This window comes from Salvia hispanica, chromosome 1 (genome assembly GCF_023119035.1).
Source record: "Salvia hispanica cultivar TCC Black 2014 chromosome 1, UniMelb_Shisp_WGS_1.0, whole genome shotgun sequence".
Taxonomy (NCBI): Eukaryota; Viridiplantae; Streptophyta; class Magnoliopsida; order Lamiales; family Lamiaceae; genus Salvia; species Salvia hispanica.
Window position 1 is genome coordinate 37,566,277 of NC_062965.1, and position 17,916 is coordinate 37,584,192.

General features: G+C 39.1%; 2 protein-coding genes and 1 non-coding gene across 3 annotated transcripts; 1 reads left to right on the forward strand and 2 right to left on the reverse strand.

Moving 5' to 3' along the window:
• Nucleotides 1–1,781: 1,781 nt before the first annotated feature.
• Nucleotides 1,782–4,676, reverse strand: LOC125200762 (phospho-2-dehydro-3-deoxyheptonate aldolase 2, chloroplastic-like). Its single transcript, XM_048098522.1, has 5 exons — nt 4,091–4,676; nt 3,455–3,732; nt 3,056–3,332; nt 2,727–2,972; nt 1,782–2,265 (listed from the first exon to the last, which is right to left on the reverse strand). Exons 1-5 carry the CDS (start codon nt 4,571–4,573, stop codon nt 2,011–2,013), a joined length of 1,539 nt encoding a protein of 512 aa, XP_047954479.1. The 5' UTR covers nt 4,574–4,676; the 3' UTR covers nt 1,782–2,010.
• Nucleotides 4,677–10,072: 5,396 nt separating this feature from the next.
• LOC125195821 lies at nt 10,073–12,472 on the forward strand. The gene has a single exon (XM_048094072.1). It carries the CDS (start codon nt 10,073–10,075, stop codon nt 12,470–12,472), a length of 2,400 nt encoding a protein of 799 aa, XP_047950029.1.
• LOC125202962 lies at nt 10,637–10,743 on the reverse strand. Its single transcript, XR_007173286.1, has one exon. It is a non-coding gene; the product is annotated as a small nucleolar RNA R71 (small nucleolar RNA).
• Nucleotides 12,473–17,916: the final 5,444 nt, after the last annotated feature.

Sequence of the window (17,916 nt, forward strand, 5' to 3'; positions counted from 1 at the left end):
CCCAAATTTTGAACATGGTGTCGATCCCTCCACTCGGGGACGAACTTGGCGTAGGCTAAGTTGTCGTTCCAGCATTGACTTTGCGGACGCTGGACCACTCGTACCACCGGAGAATATAGGGTGTCGCTCCAACTTGTGTGGATGGACCAGTTGGTCTATCCGAACTTCAGATTAAGGATGCGTTTTAGAAAGAAGATTACTAATTTAGGGTTTAGTAGAACAAATCACCGGGTGTAGAAGAGTAAGGAGCCAGGATTACAAAAAATTGCAAAGAAAGCCAGATAGAATTTAGGAAGAAGATTTCAGATAGCCAAAAACCATCATCCAACATTACGACGATGTCGCAAGCACCGTGCTAATTTGAAGTCATCATACAAATTTCCACGAATTCCGGCAAAATTCTTGACAATGGGCATAAGTGGGAACTAGATTCCTTAAACGGGACGCTTTTTTTAGTTCTGTGGTATGAATTATGCGTAACTATCTAACTAATTATTGATATGAGAATTTAACCAATTATATTGTCTCCGTCCCAAGATAATTAAGTTGTATTTCTTTTTGAGTTGTCTCGAACTACTTGAGTCATTTTTTTTTTAATTTTTGACAAAAACTTTTTTCTCACGTACTTATTCTCTCCAAAAGAAATGTCTCAACTACCTTGGGACGAAGGGTTAGATGGAGTATAATTTCACAAAATTTGAAAATGCTCCATAAAATTAAATTTTACCACTTACGAATTCCTAATTTGAAATTTACTCAAATTTTACATATTTTTGGGCAAGAGCTTGAGATATCTTGAACAATTTTTGTTGATATTTAGGGTTTTGATAAAGTGTATTTGTGTTGTTAAAATGGTGATAGTAAATATGTGTATCTATTACGGTGTTATGAGTTTTGTTTGTGAATTTATATCATTTGTCTGTCGGCCCTTTATCTAAGTCAAGGGTGTTACGTATTCTGAAAATGCGTAATCATTTACGCATTCTCATAATGCGTCACACTATAAATTAGAACTAAAGAATGTTCCGGTTTCGGGAATCTAGTTCGCACTTATTACCATTTAAAGAATTTTGCCGTGAATTGTCCAATTTTGTCATCCGCTCGAGTCGAACTTGCAGCTCAATAGCTCTATATAGTTCAGCTATGGAGTACCTGATAACCAAACTTTACAATTACTCTTCTTAACTATGATATTTTTCATTTAAGCCACCCTAGTCTATAATTATTTTGGATTATGACCATTAAAATGAACATAGAATAGATATGTGACAATTTAATTGCCATATGGAAAATAAATAAGTAAACAAATAAAAAACTTTAAATAAGCAGATAAAATTTATTGCTTAGATTGAAATAAATAAATTCACATGGCCATAAAGAGCTATTGTGTTGTTCTTTTACGATGTTTGGATCAATGTACCATCAACCTCAGGTTTCATTCATGTTTACAGAAGAAGCACGATAGTACTCCCTCCGTTCCCTCATAGTTGAGTCATTTTTCCATTTTGGGAAGTTCCATCATAGTTGAGTCATTTCCATATATGGTAACTTTTTTCTCTTTCTTACTTTACTCTCTCTTATTTTCTTCTCTCTACTTTATTCGCTTTTTACTTTATTCTCTCTACCTTTTTCTCTTTCTGACTTTTTTTATCTATTTATTTAACACACTCAACATTAATTTCTTAAACTCCGTGCACAAAAGTTTCGCCTCAACTATGAGAGAACGGAGGGAGTATTAAATTGGAACTAGCACATGCGATGAGAGAGGGGCCACGACACAATAAGGCAACCACGTCATTTATTCCAAAATAATACTTCCAAAATAATACAGAAAATCTCTTTACGTTCACAAATTAAAGATAAAATAAATTCCACTTAGAATACCACATAGAACACAATTACTGAGAAGGTAGGAAAACGGCATATTCCACAAGACTGTTGTTGGTACTTACCACTTGCATCCAAATATTGAACCTTAGTTACTACTATAATTTATCTAGTGTAGAAAATCTAAGAGAGGAGACGTTGAGCTGCCATCCTCTTCTTCCTTAGCCTCTCCGAAACGATGAAGGCCAGTTCCAGTGACTGCGATGCGTTCAGTCTCGGGTCGCAGTGTGTGTGGTAGCGTGAGCTCAGATCGTCGAATGTCACTGTCCTTGATCCTCCGATGCACTCTGTCACGTTCTGTCCGGTCATCTCCAAATGGATTCCACCAGCGTGGCTGCCTTCTTGCTCATGAACATCGAAGAAAGCCCTCACCTCCGCCTGCGAATAGGCCAAACAAAAAAACATTACTACATTTTCTAGGATTAAATGAGTCAACAAAGAAAGCGACAGCTCAAATAATGCCACACCTAACTATTGTTCAACTACCTCAACTAAGCTCCAAAAAAATGTAGTAGCTCCAGAATTTTTTCATTATAGTAGCAATTTTTTAAATATATCTAACTATTCATAGTCAAAATTGGTACAACCATTTTCAAATGGGCAAACCCCACACGATTTCTTCAAGTCACTGACTAATGTTGATGTCATGTCTCAACTTGTATCTGTGCATCAAGTGGTCTAATTCATACGGTATATAATTAATTTTCAATCACTTTTGCTTTGAGGAAAATAAATAATATACTACTATTAAGGGATGATGAGTGCACAATGATCAAAACCTATCGATCAAGTTCAAAACCGAATTTATATACGATGACGGGGAGAGAAAGCAAACATACCAAGATTGCATCAAAAGCACGGGTCTTGAGTCCGCAAGGTGCCTTGATAGTGTTTCCATGCATAGGGTCGCATACCCAGGTTATGATTTGGCCGGCTCCACGGACTGCCCTCACCAAATGAGGCAGCTTGACTCTCATATTCTCGGCACCCATTCTGACAATGACAGTAATCCTTCCTGGCTTGTTGGTGGGATTCAAGATGTCGATGAGTTTAGTAAGTTCCTTGGGGTCCATCTTTTGGCTCACCTGCAAATTGGATTCCATACATATCTTAGTATGCTGTGTTAATTGGTAAGAATTACTTCTACAACTGTGTTCAAGATTTCTACCTTGATACCCAGAGGGTTAGAAACTCCTCTCAAGAATTCGACGTGTGCACCGTCAAGCTGCCTGGTACGTTCACCGACCCAGAGCATGTGTGCTGAGCAGCCGTAGTATAGACCAGTCGTTGAATCTTTGCGGGTGAGTGCCTGTTCATAAGGCAGAAGCAAACATTCATGGGAAGTCCAAAACTCTGTCGTTGACATCACAGGGTGGTCGATTGTGAGTCCAGCAGCCTCCATGAACCCCAAGGCTTCGTCAACCCGGTGGGCCAGTTCTTGATACCTAATGAACCATTCAAACACGGACTTTTAGCAAATGAACGGCCTAAATTTATTTAAACAATCCACAAAATGAGATCAAACTATAGAACACTGATCGTTTCAACGCCATTCATTAGGACACACCTGTCGCCCTGTTCGCTGTTCTCGACAAAATCAAGATTCCACTGAGTAACTCTCTGCATTGCTGCGTAACCTCCGGTAGCAAAGGCTCTGAGAAGGTTAAGGGTCGATGCAGCCTGGCAGTAGGCCCTGATCATCCTGTGAGGATCCGGGATTCTTGATTCTGCAGTGAAGGCATCGCCGTTAATGTTATCACCCTTGTAACTAGGAAGCTTAACTCCATCCTTTTCCTCCATAGGGTCTGATCTTGGTTTGGCAAACTGCCCAGCCATCCTCCCAACCTAAGGAAGACCATCCACACAACTATTACTCACTTGTCAAATAAATGAGAATTTAGCAATTTGAATTCTCAATAGCCTAGCATAACAAGAGCATTATGCTTGATCGTCTACTCTAAAATAAGGCATGAAAACACAAACTGTGCATATTAATGACTTGTTATACTACTAATTTAAAGCAAATGTGGGTCAAACCAACAAATCTTCATAGTTTATTTTGAATGGAATTGAAACCCCCAAATTGTAAGCATCTGACTATCATGTTAATTTAGATCTTCGATACAGATCTAAAAACAGCAATTCGTTAACCTAATCTAGCAATGAATACATTTGATTGAAAAATCAATGGCGGAAATTTCACCTTGATAACAGGCAATTGACCACCGAAGGAGAGGACGACGCTCATCTGGAGGAGAATTCTGAAGGTGTCACGAATGTTGTTAGCGCTGAATTCCTTGAAGCTCTCGGCGCAGTCGCCGCCCTGGAGGAGGAAGGCTTTGCCGACGGCGGCCTCGGCGAGGCGATCCTCGAGGCTGCGGACCTCTCCGGCGAAGACCAGGGGCGGGTAGGCCTCCATGGTGTCGAGCACCGACTCGAGCTCCGCCACATCGGGATACTCGGGGAGCTGCAGAGCATTCTTAGTTTTCCATGTAAGCGGGGTCCACTTGGCGGAGGAGGAAGGCGTCGGCGCCACCTTGGCCGGCTCCGCAGCATGCACGGCGGAGATACGGTGGCGGACGCAGGAGAGGGAAGGGGAATGGGCGGCGGCGCCGGGGAGGAGAGATTGGGGGTGGACGATGGCGGATTTGGAGGAGAAGGCAGCGGTGTTGGGCAAAGCAGCCATTGTCACACTCTCTGTCTCTATCAAAATTCAATTTGGGGGAAATGTGGGAGAGAAGAAGAGAGGAGTGGAGAGGATTGCTCTACAACAACCTGGAATTGCAGAATGGATTTTATAGAATGTAGAGAGAGTAGGAGTTTGGTAGGTGAATTTTTTTTTTTTCTTTTTTCTTTTTTCATTTTTTTTTAGTTTATTGGGGTTGGTGTAATCATTGTCAAACAAGTTTTTCTGAATGTTAGGTTATGTGTCTGCTGCTTTCTACAAACAGGTTGTTGATCATTTCTTCTTCAACATTTTTTTTGACTAATTTTTATCCAAACAATTACTATTACATACATCCATGAAAATTTATCATTTTTTTCATTTTCCTCCAAAATGTATCTCATTTTATTTTTTTACTATTTTTTATAGTGGATCCCATCATCCATTAATTCATTCTTACTCACATTTATTATAAAACTAATATATAAAAGTAAGACCTACAATCAACTAACTTTTTCAACTCACTTTCCATTACATTTCTTAAAACCCGTGGCTGATCAAAGTGGAATAAATTTTAGAGGACGGAGGTAATAAAATACAAGTACGTAATTGTCATGTGTTAGTGTGTGTGTGTGTTACCTCAATTTTATGTGAACTCATCTTAATTGTCTTAATATTTTACATATTTTTTCGCATAATCTACAATGTTACATTCTACTTCATTTCCTAAAAATAGGAACTTTGAAAATAAAAATTGCAAAATTTATAAAGTAAGAAAGTTAGAGACTAAAAAAATCAAATAAATGAGAACAGAAAATATAGTGAAATTAGTATTGGTGGATTATGGAATCCATTTCCCAAAATAAAAGAGTTTTTAGTTTAAGAAATGAAATAAAAGAAAAAAGAATTCTAGTTTTAGGAAACAAAAGGAGTAAGATCATCATGTTATGTGTCGTGGAGGATTTAATTTTAGTTTTGAACGTGCAGTACATATGTACATGTAATATGATTTATATTTCATCATTTCAAGTTTTGATTGGGCAAAATTATAAATACGGTGGGATTTAATTTGTTTAATGATATATGATAAGTTAAAATGTTTTGTCTATGATTTAATCTTCACACTCTAAAGATAGATCAATATACAATATCACAAAATTTAAAGAATTGATATTTAAAGAGTTGGAGGCGTGGAAGGGGGTGGTGGCGACCAGCACCGCGAACCACTGCAATTTATTTATTTATTTATTTTATTTTTTCTGAATTTATTTCTATTAAATATCTATTTCCAATTCATTTTTTTCACTCCATTTCATTCTATTTATTTTTGGTCCAATTAATTTTGTTCTAGTCTAATTAAAATATATCAACAATTAATAAAATAATTGTGATTTATAGCTATGGCATGACTGTCTATTGGGCTGGACAAGTTTTTATGGCTGTGGCTGTGGCGTGACTGTTCCGGAGCTGTTGTCCACCACTATGGACACTCTTAGGGCATCCACTATAGGGGCGGCGCGCCGGCCGCCCCCTTCCCGGCTACGCCGCGGCGGCGTATAGTGGCGGACGCGTCCGCCCCGGGGGCGGACGAATTTGTTGGGGCGGAAGGGGTAGCGCCGGCTTTGCGGCGAGGACGAGCCGCTGGAGAGAGAAAAGCGGCGGTCGCCGCGCCTACCTATTGCGCGGCGACACCGCCGCGGCGGACCGCCGGTTCCGCCTTTTTTTTTTTTTTTTTAATTTCGATTTTTTATTTAATTTATTCCACTCCACACCCATTTAAATTAAATACCCACCAATTTGTCTTCCACTCCACACCCATTTTTAGTCCGATAATTTTAATTGTAAAATTGAATTAAAAAATACAACAAGAAAAATAAAGTGAAAGTTGTCCACCAAAAAGTGTCCACTATTGTTGCGGACACTTTTTTTTGGGGCTGTGGACAAATAAAATGGGGCTATGGACAAAAAAAAAAGTTGTCCACCAAAACTTGTCCACCTATAGTGGATGCTCTTAGGCCTTAGCATATGCATTCCGTAATTTGGATGTTGTTGACCATCGTTAATTAGATATTTAGATGCTCGGGCCGAGACAATATTTAGATGAAAGGCAAAATAGAAATAATTGTGTAATTTTTCATTTTTTATATATACTCATATCCTGTAAGTTTTATTTCAAACTCAAATAATGACAATTTGGCGAGATATTTCCCACAATTTTCCGGTGAAAAAAATCAGAATTATTAATCGTAATTATTACCTTAATCTGTCCTCATCTTAATCTAACTACTACTGCTGTAGTTGCTGAGGTTGGTGGGCAATTGGATATATATGTCATTATATACAAGTAGCAAGGGCAATATCGAAATTTGATAAAAGAATCAAGCACATGCTCCAAAGATTCCAGCCGACAGTATGGTTTTCATAACAAAAAGAGTGCTGTCCTTTTATTAACTTCGTTTTATTTTATTTTATTTTTTTTTTTTTTTTTTTAACATGAAGTAAAGTGGGCATTTCACGTATCTGAAACCCGTGAGATATTTCTTACCCTAACTTACAAGGCAATACATAATTTCATCCAACTACATTTTCATGGGTTACGGTAAATAGTGTTTCAAATTAAGTAAAGCTTAGCCGTCTCATTATAGCCATCCAAAGTATTCCACTTATAAGGTCATCTAGAACTATTTATACTAAATTCATACTTATTTTTTTAAGTATACATCACACATAAAGTAGTTTTACTTGCATCAATTCAAATTTTACCCCATTTTAGAGATCTCACAAAAATTTTTAATAGCACCATATTTTCTCCTTAAAAAATGGATTTGGATTTAGTGTATAGTTAGAAAATTTCTACATAAAAAATGAATTTTGGTGTATGATTAAAGATGAAAGCAAGGGTGAACGAAAAAAAATATCTTAGCAGGAGGCTTCATTATAAATATATATTCTAGAATAATATTATACTGCATCCGTACCAACTAAATTGAGTCATATTCCTTTTTGGACATTCAAGCAAAGTTGAGTCATTACTTTTTTTGACAAAAATAAAACATCTAATCAATCTTACTTTATTCTATTACCAACTTTGCTCTCTCTTATCTCTCGTAATTTTTTTTATTATCATTTAATCAATTCATGTCAAATTCTTAATCTCTTTGTCCAAAAGAAGTGATCCAACTTAGTAGGGACCTAGGAGTAATATATATACTCCTTCTATCCCACAACAAGTGATGCGCTTTTTGGCCACAAGATTATGGATACTTTATTTAGTGGCTGAATAAACAATGAATAAAATAGGAGGGAGAAAAAATAGGGCAATAAAATAAGAGAAAGATAGAGTGTTGTTTTTTTGCCAATAAAGTAAACGCATCAAGTTGGTCGAGACAGCCCAAAGAGGAATATTCACAATCCTAAAAGGAGGTCTCACTTGAGTTATTCTATAAAAGGGGTAAAGGGGCAAGGATACTGCGTCCATATCCTGGAGGTCACGAGTTCGACCCCTGGGAGGCGCAACCTGGGATTAATTTTCCCTGTGGACCTGACAAGTTGACTAGCCATTACCCAGCTCTGGAAGTTGGCTGGCAACTAGCCTAGCCAGTTGACTAGCCATTACCCAGCTCTGGAAGTTGGCCGACAACTAGCATTCGGTATCCTTGCCCCTTTACTGAATAAATACTTTATGTTTTTTGCTTATAATTATGTTTTGTGTGAAAATATGTAAAATGTGTGTAGTGTGTGCACTATGTGTATATTTATCAAACATGTAAATTCAATTTCATATCAATTCTCATTTTACCAAACATAGTGATGTGAATCAAATAATACTTGTTCTACTCCATGATTTCTCCTATTTTGTACATTAAAATCATCTATCAATTAATCATTAAAGCTTGATTATTATATATTAGTTGATAGATGTACATGTGGAGTAGCGTCTGATTGAAACTGTTCTTTGCCTATCAAGATGGTGTCCAAATTCTTTTATCTTACCACCATTATCTTCGTCTTTGAAATAGCTTCGCGTGGGTATATTGCACGCCTCAATCGGAGCTCGGATGAAGAAGTTATGGCCATTTGACGAAGGTTGCGCGAAGCAGTCAAAACCGGCAAAAACGCCCGGGTCGGGCGTTTTCAGCATTAAAAACGCCCGGGGACATCAAAAACGCCCGGGTTGGCACCATTTTGCCCGGTCGGGCGTGTTTCTCGAAAACTGCCGAATTTTAGGTTTCAAATTGGTTTCTTGGGCGGTTTTGGAGGATGGAGAGAGACTTCCTGGGGCGAAAAGTGAGAGGGAAAAAGAGAGAAAGAGAGGAGGAAGAAGAGAAGGAAGAAATTCCGGCCAACATTCCGACTATCCGTCTCCAAATCTCAATTCCACTCAACGAGAGCATGCTTCCTATGGTTTTCATCGTGATGTTTATCATGTGTTTAGGCTAAACTCTCAATGTTGCTCCAAGTTGTGATTTAGGCTTGTGTGAATGTATCTACACCTTTGAATCCACGTTTTGTCATCGTTGATGTGTTTAATGTTAGATTCTATCACTTTAGAGGCCTCTATCGTTATAGATGTTTAATCCTTGTTTATCGTCTCTTTAACATAGACTTGGATGGACTAAAAAATTGATGTGTTGTTGAATTTGAATTGTTCAGAGGATAATTTGACAACGGATTAGGTAAGTTTATATAGTAGATGTTTATGTCTCCCGCGCTTCCGCAGGAGTTTATAAACATTGAAAATTAGTTCATGGAACAAGTGTTCAGCTGACTGTGAACTATACGTCGCAAACATGTTCAGTGCAAGCGATTAGGTTGATGAATTAATCCCAAAATTTGTGCTTTTGATAGATGTAGAAATATGCAAGTCTATTGAGCAACTTGGAGTGACATGCTTTTCCGTTTGAGAAATCCATCTTTTGTTAATCTTTTATTTTCGTTTGTCTGAATCTTTCAAAACCAAAAAAATCAAATCCTTATGTTTCATCTTTTTAACTTCATAAGTTTTAAACAATCTTCTACCTTCCTGTGGATCGACACTTGAAATACTACTAACGACGCTGTAATCTTGCAGTATCGTAGTATTATTAGAGTTAATTAATTAAACTTGATATCTTGTGTGAACTGAATCGGATACTCTAAAATACGCATCAAGTTTTGGCGCCGTTGCCGGGGAGGCAATAGGTTGTTTACTACTTAGTAGTTTTATTTTTGTATTATTTTGTTTGATTTTTCTCTTTGTTTTGTTTAGGAACTTACTTCGTGTTCTTGGAGGTGATATCCATCTACCACGTTGGGACTTGAAGACGAAGGAGTGTTTTATATTAGGTGATATCTTTTTAATTCTTAGTTTAGTGATTAGGATTATTTAGTTTTCACTAAAGCACACACGTTTTATAGGAACTTACCCCGAAGTTGTCGAGAGGTCTCGCTTTCGGTTGTAGTGAAATATATTTTGTGTATGTGCTTGGTTTCTTTTCTGTTGTGCAAGTTTAGGTAATTAAAAAAAAGAGAAAGTTGTGAATGCACACAAGATCACAGGGTACACCACCGTTTGGATTACTCTGTTATCAAAGAAAGAGAGGGCCGAGAGGTTCAGAGATTGAGATTTATCCGGACTATCAGAGTCCAGTTAGAAGTAACCCACTCTTCGAGTCAAGTTCAGAAAGTAGTTGTGGGACAGAGTCGGACACCGAATCAATGGCTGACAACAATAATAATCCACCACCCATGGGAAGGTTTGGCGACATCCTTAGATCGGGAGTTGATCACCCGGGGGAGTTTGCCTATGCACATGACAATGTCAACATCCCACCTCACTATATTAGTTTGGTTAATGGTGGAAATCTTTTCCATGGTCGAGATGAAGAAGATCCGATGAGTCATTTGAATGCCTTTTATGAATTGACGAACTCTCATAGACCGCCAAATGTGGAGCATCATCGAATCAAGAGAGCTTTATTTCCTTTCTCATTGAGAGAGAAAGCAAGGGAATGGTATGACTCACTACTAGGCTACAACATTGCAACTTTTGAAGAGTTGAAGTCGAAGTTTCTCTTAGAGTACAATTCTCCAATGAAGATAGAAAAGTTGAGAGAGGAGATCACTTCATTCCGACAAAAGTATGATGAGTCATTTGCCGAAGCTTGGAAGAGATTTACAGACTTGCTAAGGAAATGCCCAAGTCATGGACTAGCTCCGGGGCATGATCTTTTGAAGTTCTACAAGGGACTTAATCATGAAGGCACAGGGTTGGTTACTGCAGGTTCGAGTGGGAACTTGGACGATTTGACCCATGATGAAGTAAGAGCGCTATTTCAAATATTAGCGAACAATCAGAGGAATTGGCATAATCCAAGGAAGGTGGCCGCGGGAGATACATTTGGTGCTACTAAGGAGTCGGAAAGAGTGTTAGCTATAGAAGCTCAAATGGCTGACTTTAGTACTCAAATTTCGTTGATGACGAATGCCGTCAAATCTATGCAGTTGACTCCTCAATCCCAAGCCACGCCTGTGATGAAGTGTGGAGTGTGCCAAGGAGGACATTATACAGATCAATGTCCTAGTTTGCAAGGAGCACCTGTGGAAGATGTGAATTATATTGGGGATAATCGTCAAGGCTACAATCAAGGGCCACAATACAATCAGCAGAATTGGAGACCTCAGCAACCAAATTGGAATCAAGCTGGTCTTAGCAACACTGCGGGTAATCAATGGAGGAGTAATGCCCAACCCTCGGGGTATGAGAAGAAGCCATCAAGTGATGATCAAGTTGCGCAGATATACTCCTTCATGACTAAGAGCCAAAAGGAGAATGATCAATTCAAGGAAAACGTTAATGAGAAGTTTGGCCACATTGATGCCACAATGAAGAACTTGGAGATGATGATAGGCCAACTTGCAACGGTTGTGCAAACCAGACCCCAAGGAACTATTCCAAGCACCACGATAACGAACCCAAAGGTTAATGAGCAATGCAAAGCAGTCACATTGAGAAGTGGGAAAGAGCTAGAGAGACTTGGAGAGAAAGTGGTACATAGTGGCCCAAACATCTTGCACGCAGGGGCGGACAAGTTGTTAGGCTCGCAAACCTCGCACGCAGGGGCGGACGAGGGGAGTGAGTGGGCCACTACAGATGCTAGAGATGGTCTACAAGATAAAGAAGATGCAAGTCGGCGTGATACAAAGAAGAAGTCGTTGAGTCCGGCAATGGATCCGAAGAGTCCATTTAATTTTCCAGATTTTATACCGCCGCCTCCTTTCCCAATCGAGAAGAAGAGAAAGAAAATAATTCAAGAGAAGGGACTCGATTGGATGATGAATATTATTAGGAAAGTTAATGTAGATGTGTCCTTGGTGGATTTGTTCCTACATTTTCCTAAATTCTCCAAGTTTTTCAAGGACCTTATTGCGAAAAATGAGAAGATACAAGATGATGGTGTGGTGATATTGAGTGCATTTTGCTCACAGTTTGTGAAGGGAAAGATGCCGGCTAAGAGAAGAGACCCCGAAAGTTGTGTGATCCCATGTGAGATGGGAGATAAGAAATTTTCAAAGTGCCTACTTGATCAAGGCTCGGGAATATCATTGATGGCTTTGAAAACTGCAAGGTCCATCGGTCTTGAAGCAAGGATTGAACCAATCGACATTGACCTTCGGTTGGCGGATCATTCAATTGTTAAGTCTAAAGGAATCATCGAGGATGTCTTGGTGAAGGTGGACAAATTTATACTCCCGGTTGACTTCATTGTCATAGAGATGGAAGAGGACAAGGACATGCCTATTCTCTTTGGTAGGCCATTTTTAGCAACCGGCGATGTTGTAATTGAGACCAAGACAAATACGGTCATGTTTCGAGTTGATGGAGAGAATGTTGTGATAGAGCAGGAGAAGGCGAAGAGACACCAATTGGAGTTTGGATAGGAAAGCTGCAAAGAAGAAGGTCTAGCCAACGACTATAAACAAAGGCGCTGATTGGGAGGCAACCCAAGTTTTTTTTTAATTTAATTTTCTTTTATTTTTATTTTCATATGTTGGAGGTTTTGTTTGCTCAATTCTTTCCTCTAGCATTTGTTTTGAATTGAGTGTTTCTTTATGGTTTGTTTTTTTTGTTGTTTTGTTGTGTTTTGTAGGAGCACATTGGAGCTTATGAGGGAGCACACTTACAATTGAAGATACACCCACCCTCCCACCCATATGCTACGGATTTCATGCCAAGTTTGGGGGAGTCTTCTATCCCTTTACTTTTTATGTTCTTCTTTGCTTGCATTGAGGACAATGAAACATTCAAGTTTGGGGGGGTTGTTTGAGTTTGAATGAATTTTATGCATGATGCATGTTTTATTGGATGTATTGTATGCTAAAATTGTTTTGAATCAATGTAATTGACGGGTGCATGCTTTATCTTCGGCTTTCTGGTTGGGAAATCTTGCTTGATTTTACTTGATCTTTGAAGCTTAGGATGGATGGAATCTGTGCATTGATTTATTTGAAAGAGCATTTTGTGACTACAACCGATTTCTTGAGTTGAGGAGAGTATGAAAGTCATATGTCTTGTGGAAATTATCTTGGATTGATTTGCTTTATTGAGTTGGGTGCTTGCATTCATATGTGTCAATAATATGGGATGATAAGGCACTAGGATGAACTCCATGGCCAAGTATTCACATGCCTAGTCCAACAAATGATCCCCTAGAAGCCACTTTGAGCTTAATCCCCATTGTTTTGTACAAATACTTAGCCAATTACTTAGCTACTAAAATAAGCCTCATTTTAGCCTCATCAATAAACCTTACTACTATTTGGGTGCTAAATACAAGTTTGAGCTTTGTTGATTGTGTTGTAAGTTTTGAGTGGTGTTCTATTAAAGTTTAGAGATTTTTCAAATTTGATGTAATGTATAAGTGTTGAGAATGAAGTTCTTTGAAAGGGAAAAGACGGCCTCCAAAATCGCAAAAGTCGAGGCCTTTGAAAAAAAAGAAAAAAGAAAAAGGAAAAAAAAATGAAATAAAGTAGAACTTCTATTGCTTTGTAAAGATGTACTCTTGTCTAGAAAAGATCTCAAGTTTGGGGGAGTGAAAATATGGATTGTAAAATATATATTGTTTGGTTCTTTGGAAGGAAGTTGTAGGAGTGAAGAATTTGGCACTCAAATATGTAGTTTTTGAGCTACTATCCATATTTATCCTACCTCATCCCCTGCCCCATTACAACCTTTGAATAAAGACCTTGGACTTTATTGTTGATACATTGTGGATGTTTTGTAAATAGCTTGGTAGAGTTAAAGAAGTTTGATTTGAAATCCGCGAATCTATGTGATAAGTAATGCTTGACGAATCAATGACGACGGTTTGAGTTGTAAGATCTTATGCTTGGACTTACTTTGACGTGCACCTAGACTTGAAGTTCTAGGTTGATGAGTGATTGTTCTTGATAGTGGGAAATCTTGATTGGAAATGTTGGGGGTTTAGATTTTGTCATTCACGTCCTTACTTGATTCTTTGTGATGAAAACTTTTGAAAACTTTCGTGAGTTGAGTTTTGAAACATTGTGCTTTAAGTGGTCTTGCTCGAGGGCGAGCAAGTAATAAGTTTGAGGGTATTTGATGTGAATCAAATAATAATCCACGGACTCGTGGCTGAAACGATGAATTTTCCCGACAACTTTGTGCGGTGCATACTCATTGAGAAACTTCCTCCTAGTTGGAAGGACTTCAAGGACTACCTCAAGCACAAGCGAAAGAAGATGAGTCTTGAAGACTTGATCGTGAAGCTGCGCATTGAAGCGGATGTGCGCAAGATCGATCAAAAGGCTAAGGGCTTTAGCCCACTTGATGCCAAAGCCAACTTGTTGGAGCGGGGCGGTCCCTCCAACAAACGCCCTCGCCCAAATCAGAAGGACAAGGGAAAGGGAAAGTAGCTTGCAAAGAAATTTGAAGGCAAGTGCTACAAGTGTGGCAAAATTGGCCACTTTGCCAAAGACTGCCGCAGCAAGAAGAAGAAGCCGGCAGCCCACGTCGTTGAGAAAGATTTCAAGGACTGGAATGAAGATGACCTCGTTGCCGTGGTCACTGAAGAAGTCAACATTGTTGACAACAAGGGCGGCTGGTACATCGACACCGGCGCTACTGCTCATGTCTGCTCAGATAGGAGCAAGTTTGCCTCCTACACTTCTGTTGAAGGGAGGAAGATCAACATGGGGAACCAAGCATCGTCCGAAGTCCTCGGCATTGGCAACGTGATTCTCATGATCACATTGAAGGATGTGCTGCATGTCCCGAACATTCGCAAGAACCTAGTGTCAGGATCAATACTAGTTAATAAAGGGTTTAAACTTGTATTCGAGTCTGATAGGTTTGCTTTGTACAAGTTTGGGAAGTCCCTCGGAAAAGGTTATGTAACCGACGGACTTTTCAAGCTTAGTGTGGCTACGCGCCTTGTTCCAAAGCCTTTGGCTAACAATAATAATAAAACATCTACTTCCTCTTATTTGACCGAGTCTTCAAATTTGTGGCATTGTAGATTGTGACATGTAAATTCAAAAGCCGTGAAAAGATTAGTAAACTTAGATTTACTAAAGGCAATTGAAGTGGATAGCCAAGACAAATGTGAAATATGTCTTGAGGCTAAAATGACTAAGTTACCGTTTCACTCAGTTGAACGGAAAACGAAACCCCTTGAACTAATTCACACGGATGTATGTGATTTAAGGATGGTGCAAACTAGAGGTGGTAAAAAGTACTTTATCACTTTTATAGATGATTGCACAAGATATTGCTACATTTATCTTTTAAGAAGTAAAGATGAAGCAATTGAAGCGTTCATAAATTATAAGAACGAGGTTGAGAATCAACTTGGTTGTAGAATCAAAGCGATTCGAAGTGATAGATGAGGCGAGTATGTAGCCCCGTTTGAAGAGTTGTGCAACGCAAGTGGTATAATTCATCAAACAACAGCTCCATATTCACCACAATATAATGGTGTAGCAGAACGCAAAAATCAAACTCTAAAAGAGATGATGAATGTGTTGCTACTGAGTTCAGGATTACCCCAGAATATGTGGTGGGGGGGGGGCTATTTTGACAGCCAACTATATCCTAAACAAAATCCCACTCAAAGGAAAAGACATCACTCCTTATGAGTTGTGGAAAGGAAGGAAACCATCCTACAAATACCTCAAAGTGTGGGGGTGTTTGGCGAAGGTGATGGTTCCCCCGCCCAAGGAAGTCACAATTGGACCTAAAACGGTTGATTGTATCTTCATTGGATATGCACTTAACAGTAGTGCATATAGATTTGTTGTTCACAAGTCTGAAATATCGACTATTACAGTAGGAACAACAATCGAGTCAATGAATGTCGTATTTCTCGAAAATACATTTCCTTGCAAGGACAAAGAAGAAGTCCCAATCAATTCCGAGACAAGAATTGAAGATGAGGCCACTAGTTCTAAAACAGTGGATGAAGCCACTAGTTCTAAATCCGCGGATGAAGAGCCTAAATCGCGCAAGCGAGTAAGGTATGATCCAAGTGATGCAGTACTAAGACGTGGTAGTAGGGTCAGAACACCAAAAGCATTTGGTCCTGACTACATTGCTTTTATGTTGGATGAAGAGCCAACGTCAATAAAAGTAGCCTTCGATGGCCCAGACGAGTTACATTGGAGAGAAGCTGTTCAAAGCGAAATTAATTCAATTTTGCTAAACGACACTTGGGTGTTGGTCGATTTTCTCGAAGGTGCGAAACCTTTAGGGTGCAAATGGGTGCTTGAAAGAAAATTTAAGGCCGATGGAACAGTGGATAAGTATAAAGCCCGATTGGTTGTAAAGAGTTTTAAACAAAAGGAAGGACGTGACTTCTTCGACGCCTATCCACCTGTAACGAGAATTACATCTATCCGAGTGCTTCTCGCGATTGATGCATTGCACAATCTTGAGATTCATCAAATGAATGTTAAGACTGCGTTTCTAAATAGTGAGTTAGAGGATGAAATCTATATGGAACAACCCGAAGGGTGTGTAGTACCTGGACAAGAGAAAAAGGTATGCAAACTCGTAAAGTCCCTATACGGATTGAAGCAAGCGCCGTTACAATGGCACTTGAAATTTGATAATGTAATGTTATCAAATGGGTTTAAAATCAACGAGTGTGACAAATGTGTCTATATTAAGAGCACTGATAACGGGTACGTTATAGTGCGTCTCTACGTTGATGACATGTTAATCATGGGTAGTAACACTCAAGTGATTAACGAGACAAAGACCATGTTAAAGAGAAACTTTGACATGAAAGATATGGGTCTAGCCGATGTAATTCTTGAAATGAAAATTCTAAGAACATCCGATGGAATCATCTTAACTCAATCTCATTATGTTGAGAAGATATTGAAGAAATTTAATGCCTACGATGGCGCGTCGGTTAAGACTCCAATTGAACTCGATGTTCACTTGAGCAAAAACAAGGGCGAACCCGTTGCACAAGAAGAATATGCACGGGTCATTGGGTGCATTATGTACTTGACTAATTGCACTCGACCGAACATTGCTTGTTCCGTGAACAAGTTGAGTCGATACACGAGTAATCCAAGCAAAGAGCATTGGAGAGCTCTTGTGAGGGTTTTGAGATATCTAAAACATACTCAAAATCATGGGCTACATTTTTCGAGATACCCCACGGTACTTGAAGGGTACTGTGATGCGAATTGGATATCCGACAATAAGGACTCACTTTCAACAAGTGGATACGTCTTTACTATTGGGGGTGGTGCTGTCTCGTGGAAATCCACGAAACAGACATGTATAGCCCGTTCAACCATGGAATCAGAATTCATAGCTTTAGATAAAGCTGGGGAAGAAGCCGAATGGCTTAAGAACTTCCTTGAGGATATTCTAGGTTGGTGTAAGCCAGTGCCTCCAGTGTTGATTCACTGTGATAGCCAAGCCGCTATCGGGAGGGAAAATAATGGCTTCTATAACGGTAAGTCTCGACATATTCGTCGACGACATAATATCGTGAGACATTTGATCACAACAGGCGTTATTACAATTGACTATGTGAAGCCAATAGATAATCTAGCGGATCCGCTAACCAAAGGGTTAAACCGTGATCAGATGAATAAGTTGCTAGAGGGAATGGGTTTAAAATCCACAAACTAAAGAATTGTTATAGTGGTAACCCAACCATGATGACTGGAGATCCCAAGAACTTGGTTCAATGGGAAAACTAAGCTATGAGAGTTCGTGATAAACACTCATCTACATCTATTCCCCAGAGAACAATAGAGTGTTTGAAAACGTGCCTTGTGGTGAGGATAAGTCTATGACTTTTAATGATTCCTAAGGATCTCAAGGAGATTAAGTTCTCAAAGAG

Bases quoted from the DNA above. Each gene is read 5' to 3' on its own strand.
- LOC125200762 (XM_048098522.1), bottom strand. From the start codon at position 4,573: ATGGCTGCTTTGCCCAACACCGCTGCCTTCTCCTCCAAATCCGCCATC. The intron at 3,733-4,090 runs GTGAAATTTCCG...GGTCTTCCTTAG, and splicing joins GTCAATTGCCTGTTATCAAG to GTTGGGAGGATGGCTGGGCA. The intron at 3,333-3,454 runs GTGTGTCCTAAT...ATGGTTCATTAG, and splicing joins AACAGCGAACAGGGCGACAG to GTATCAAGAACTGGCCCACC.
- LOC125195821 (XM_048094072.1), top strand. From the start codon at position 10,073: ATGCACACAAGATCACAGGGTACACCACCGTTTGGATTACTCTGTTAT.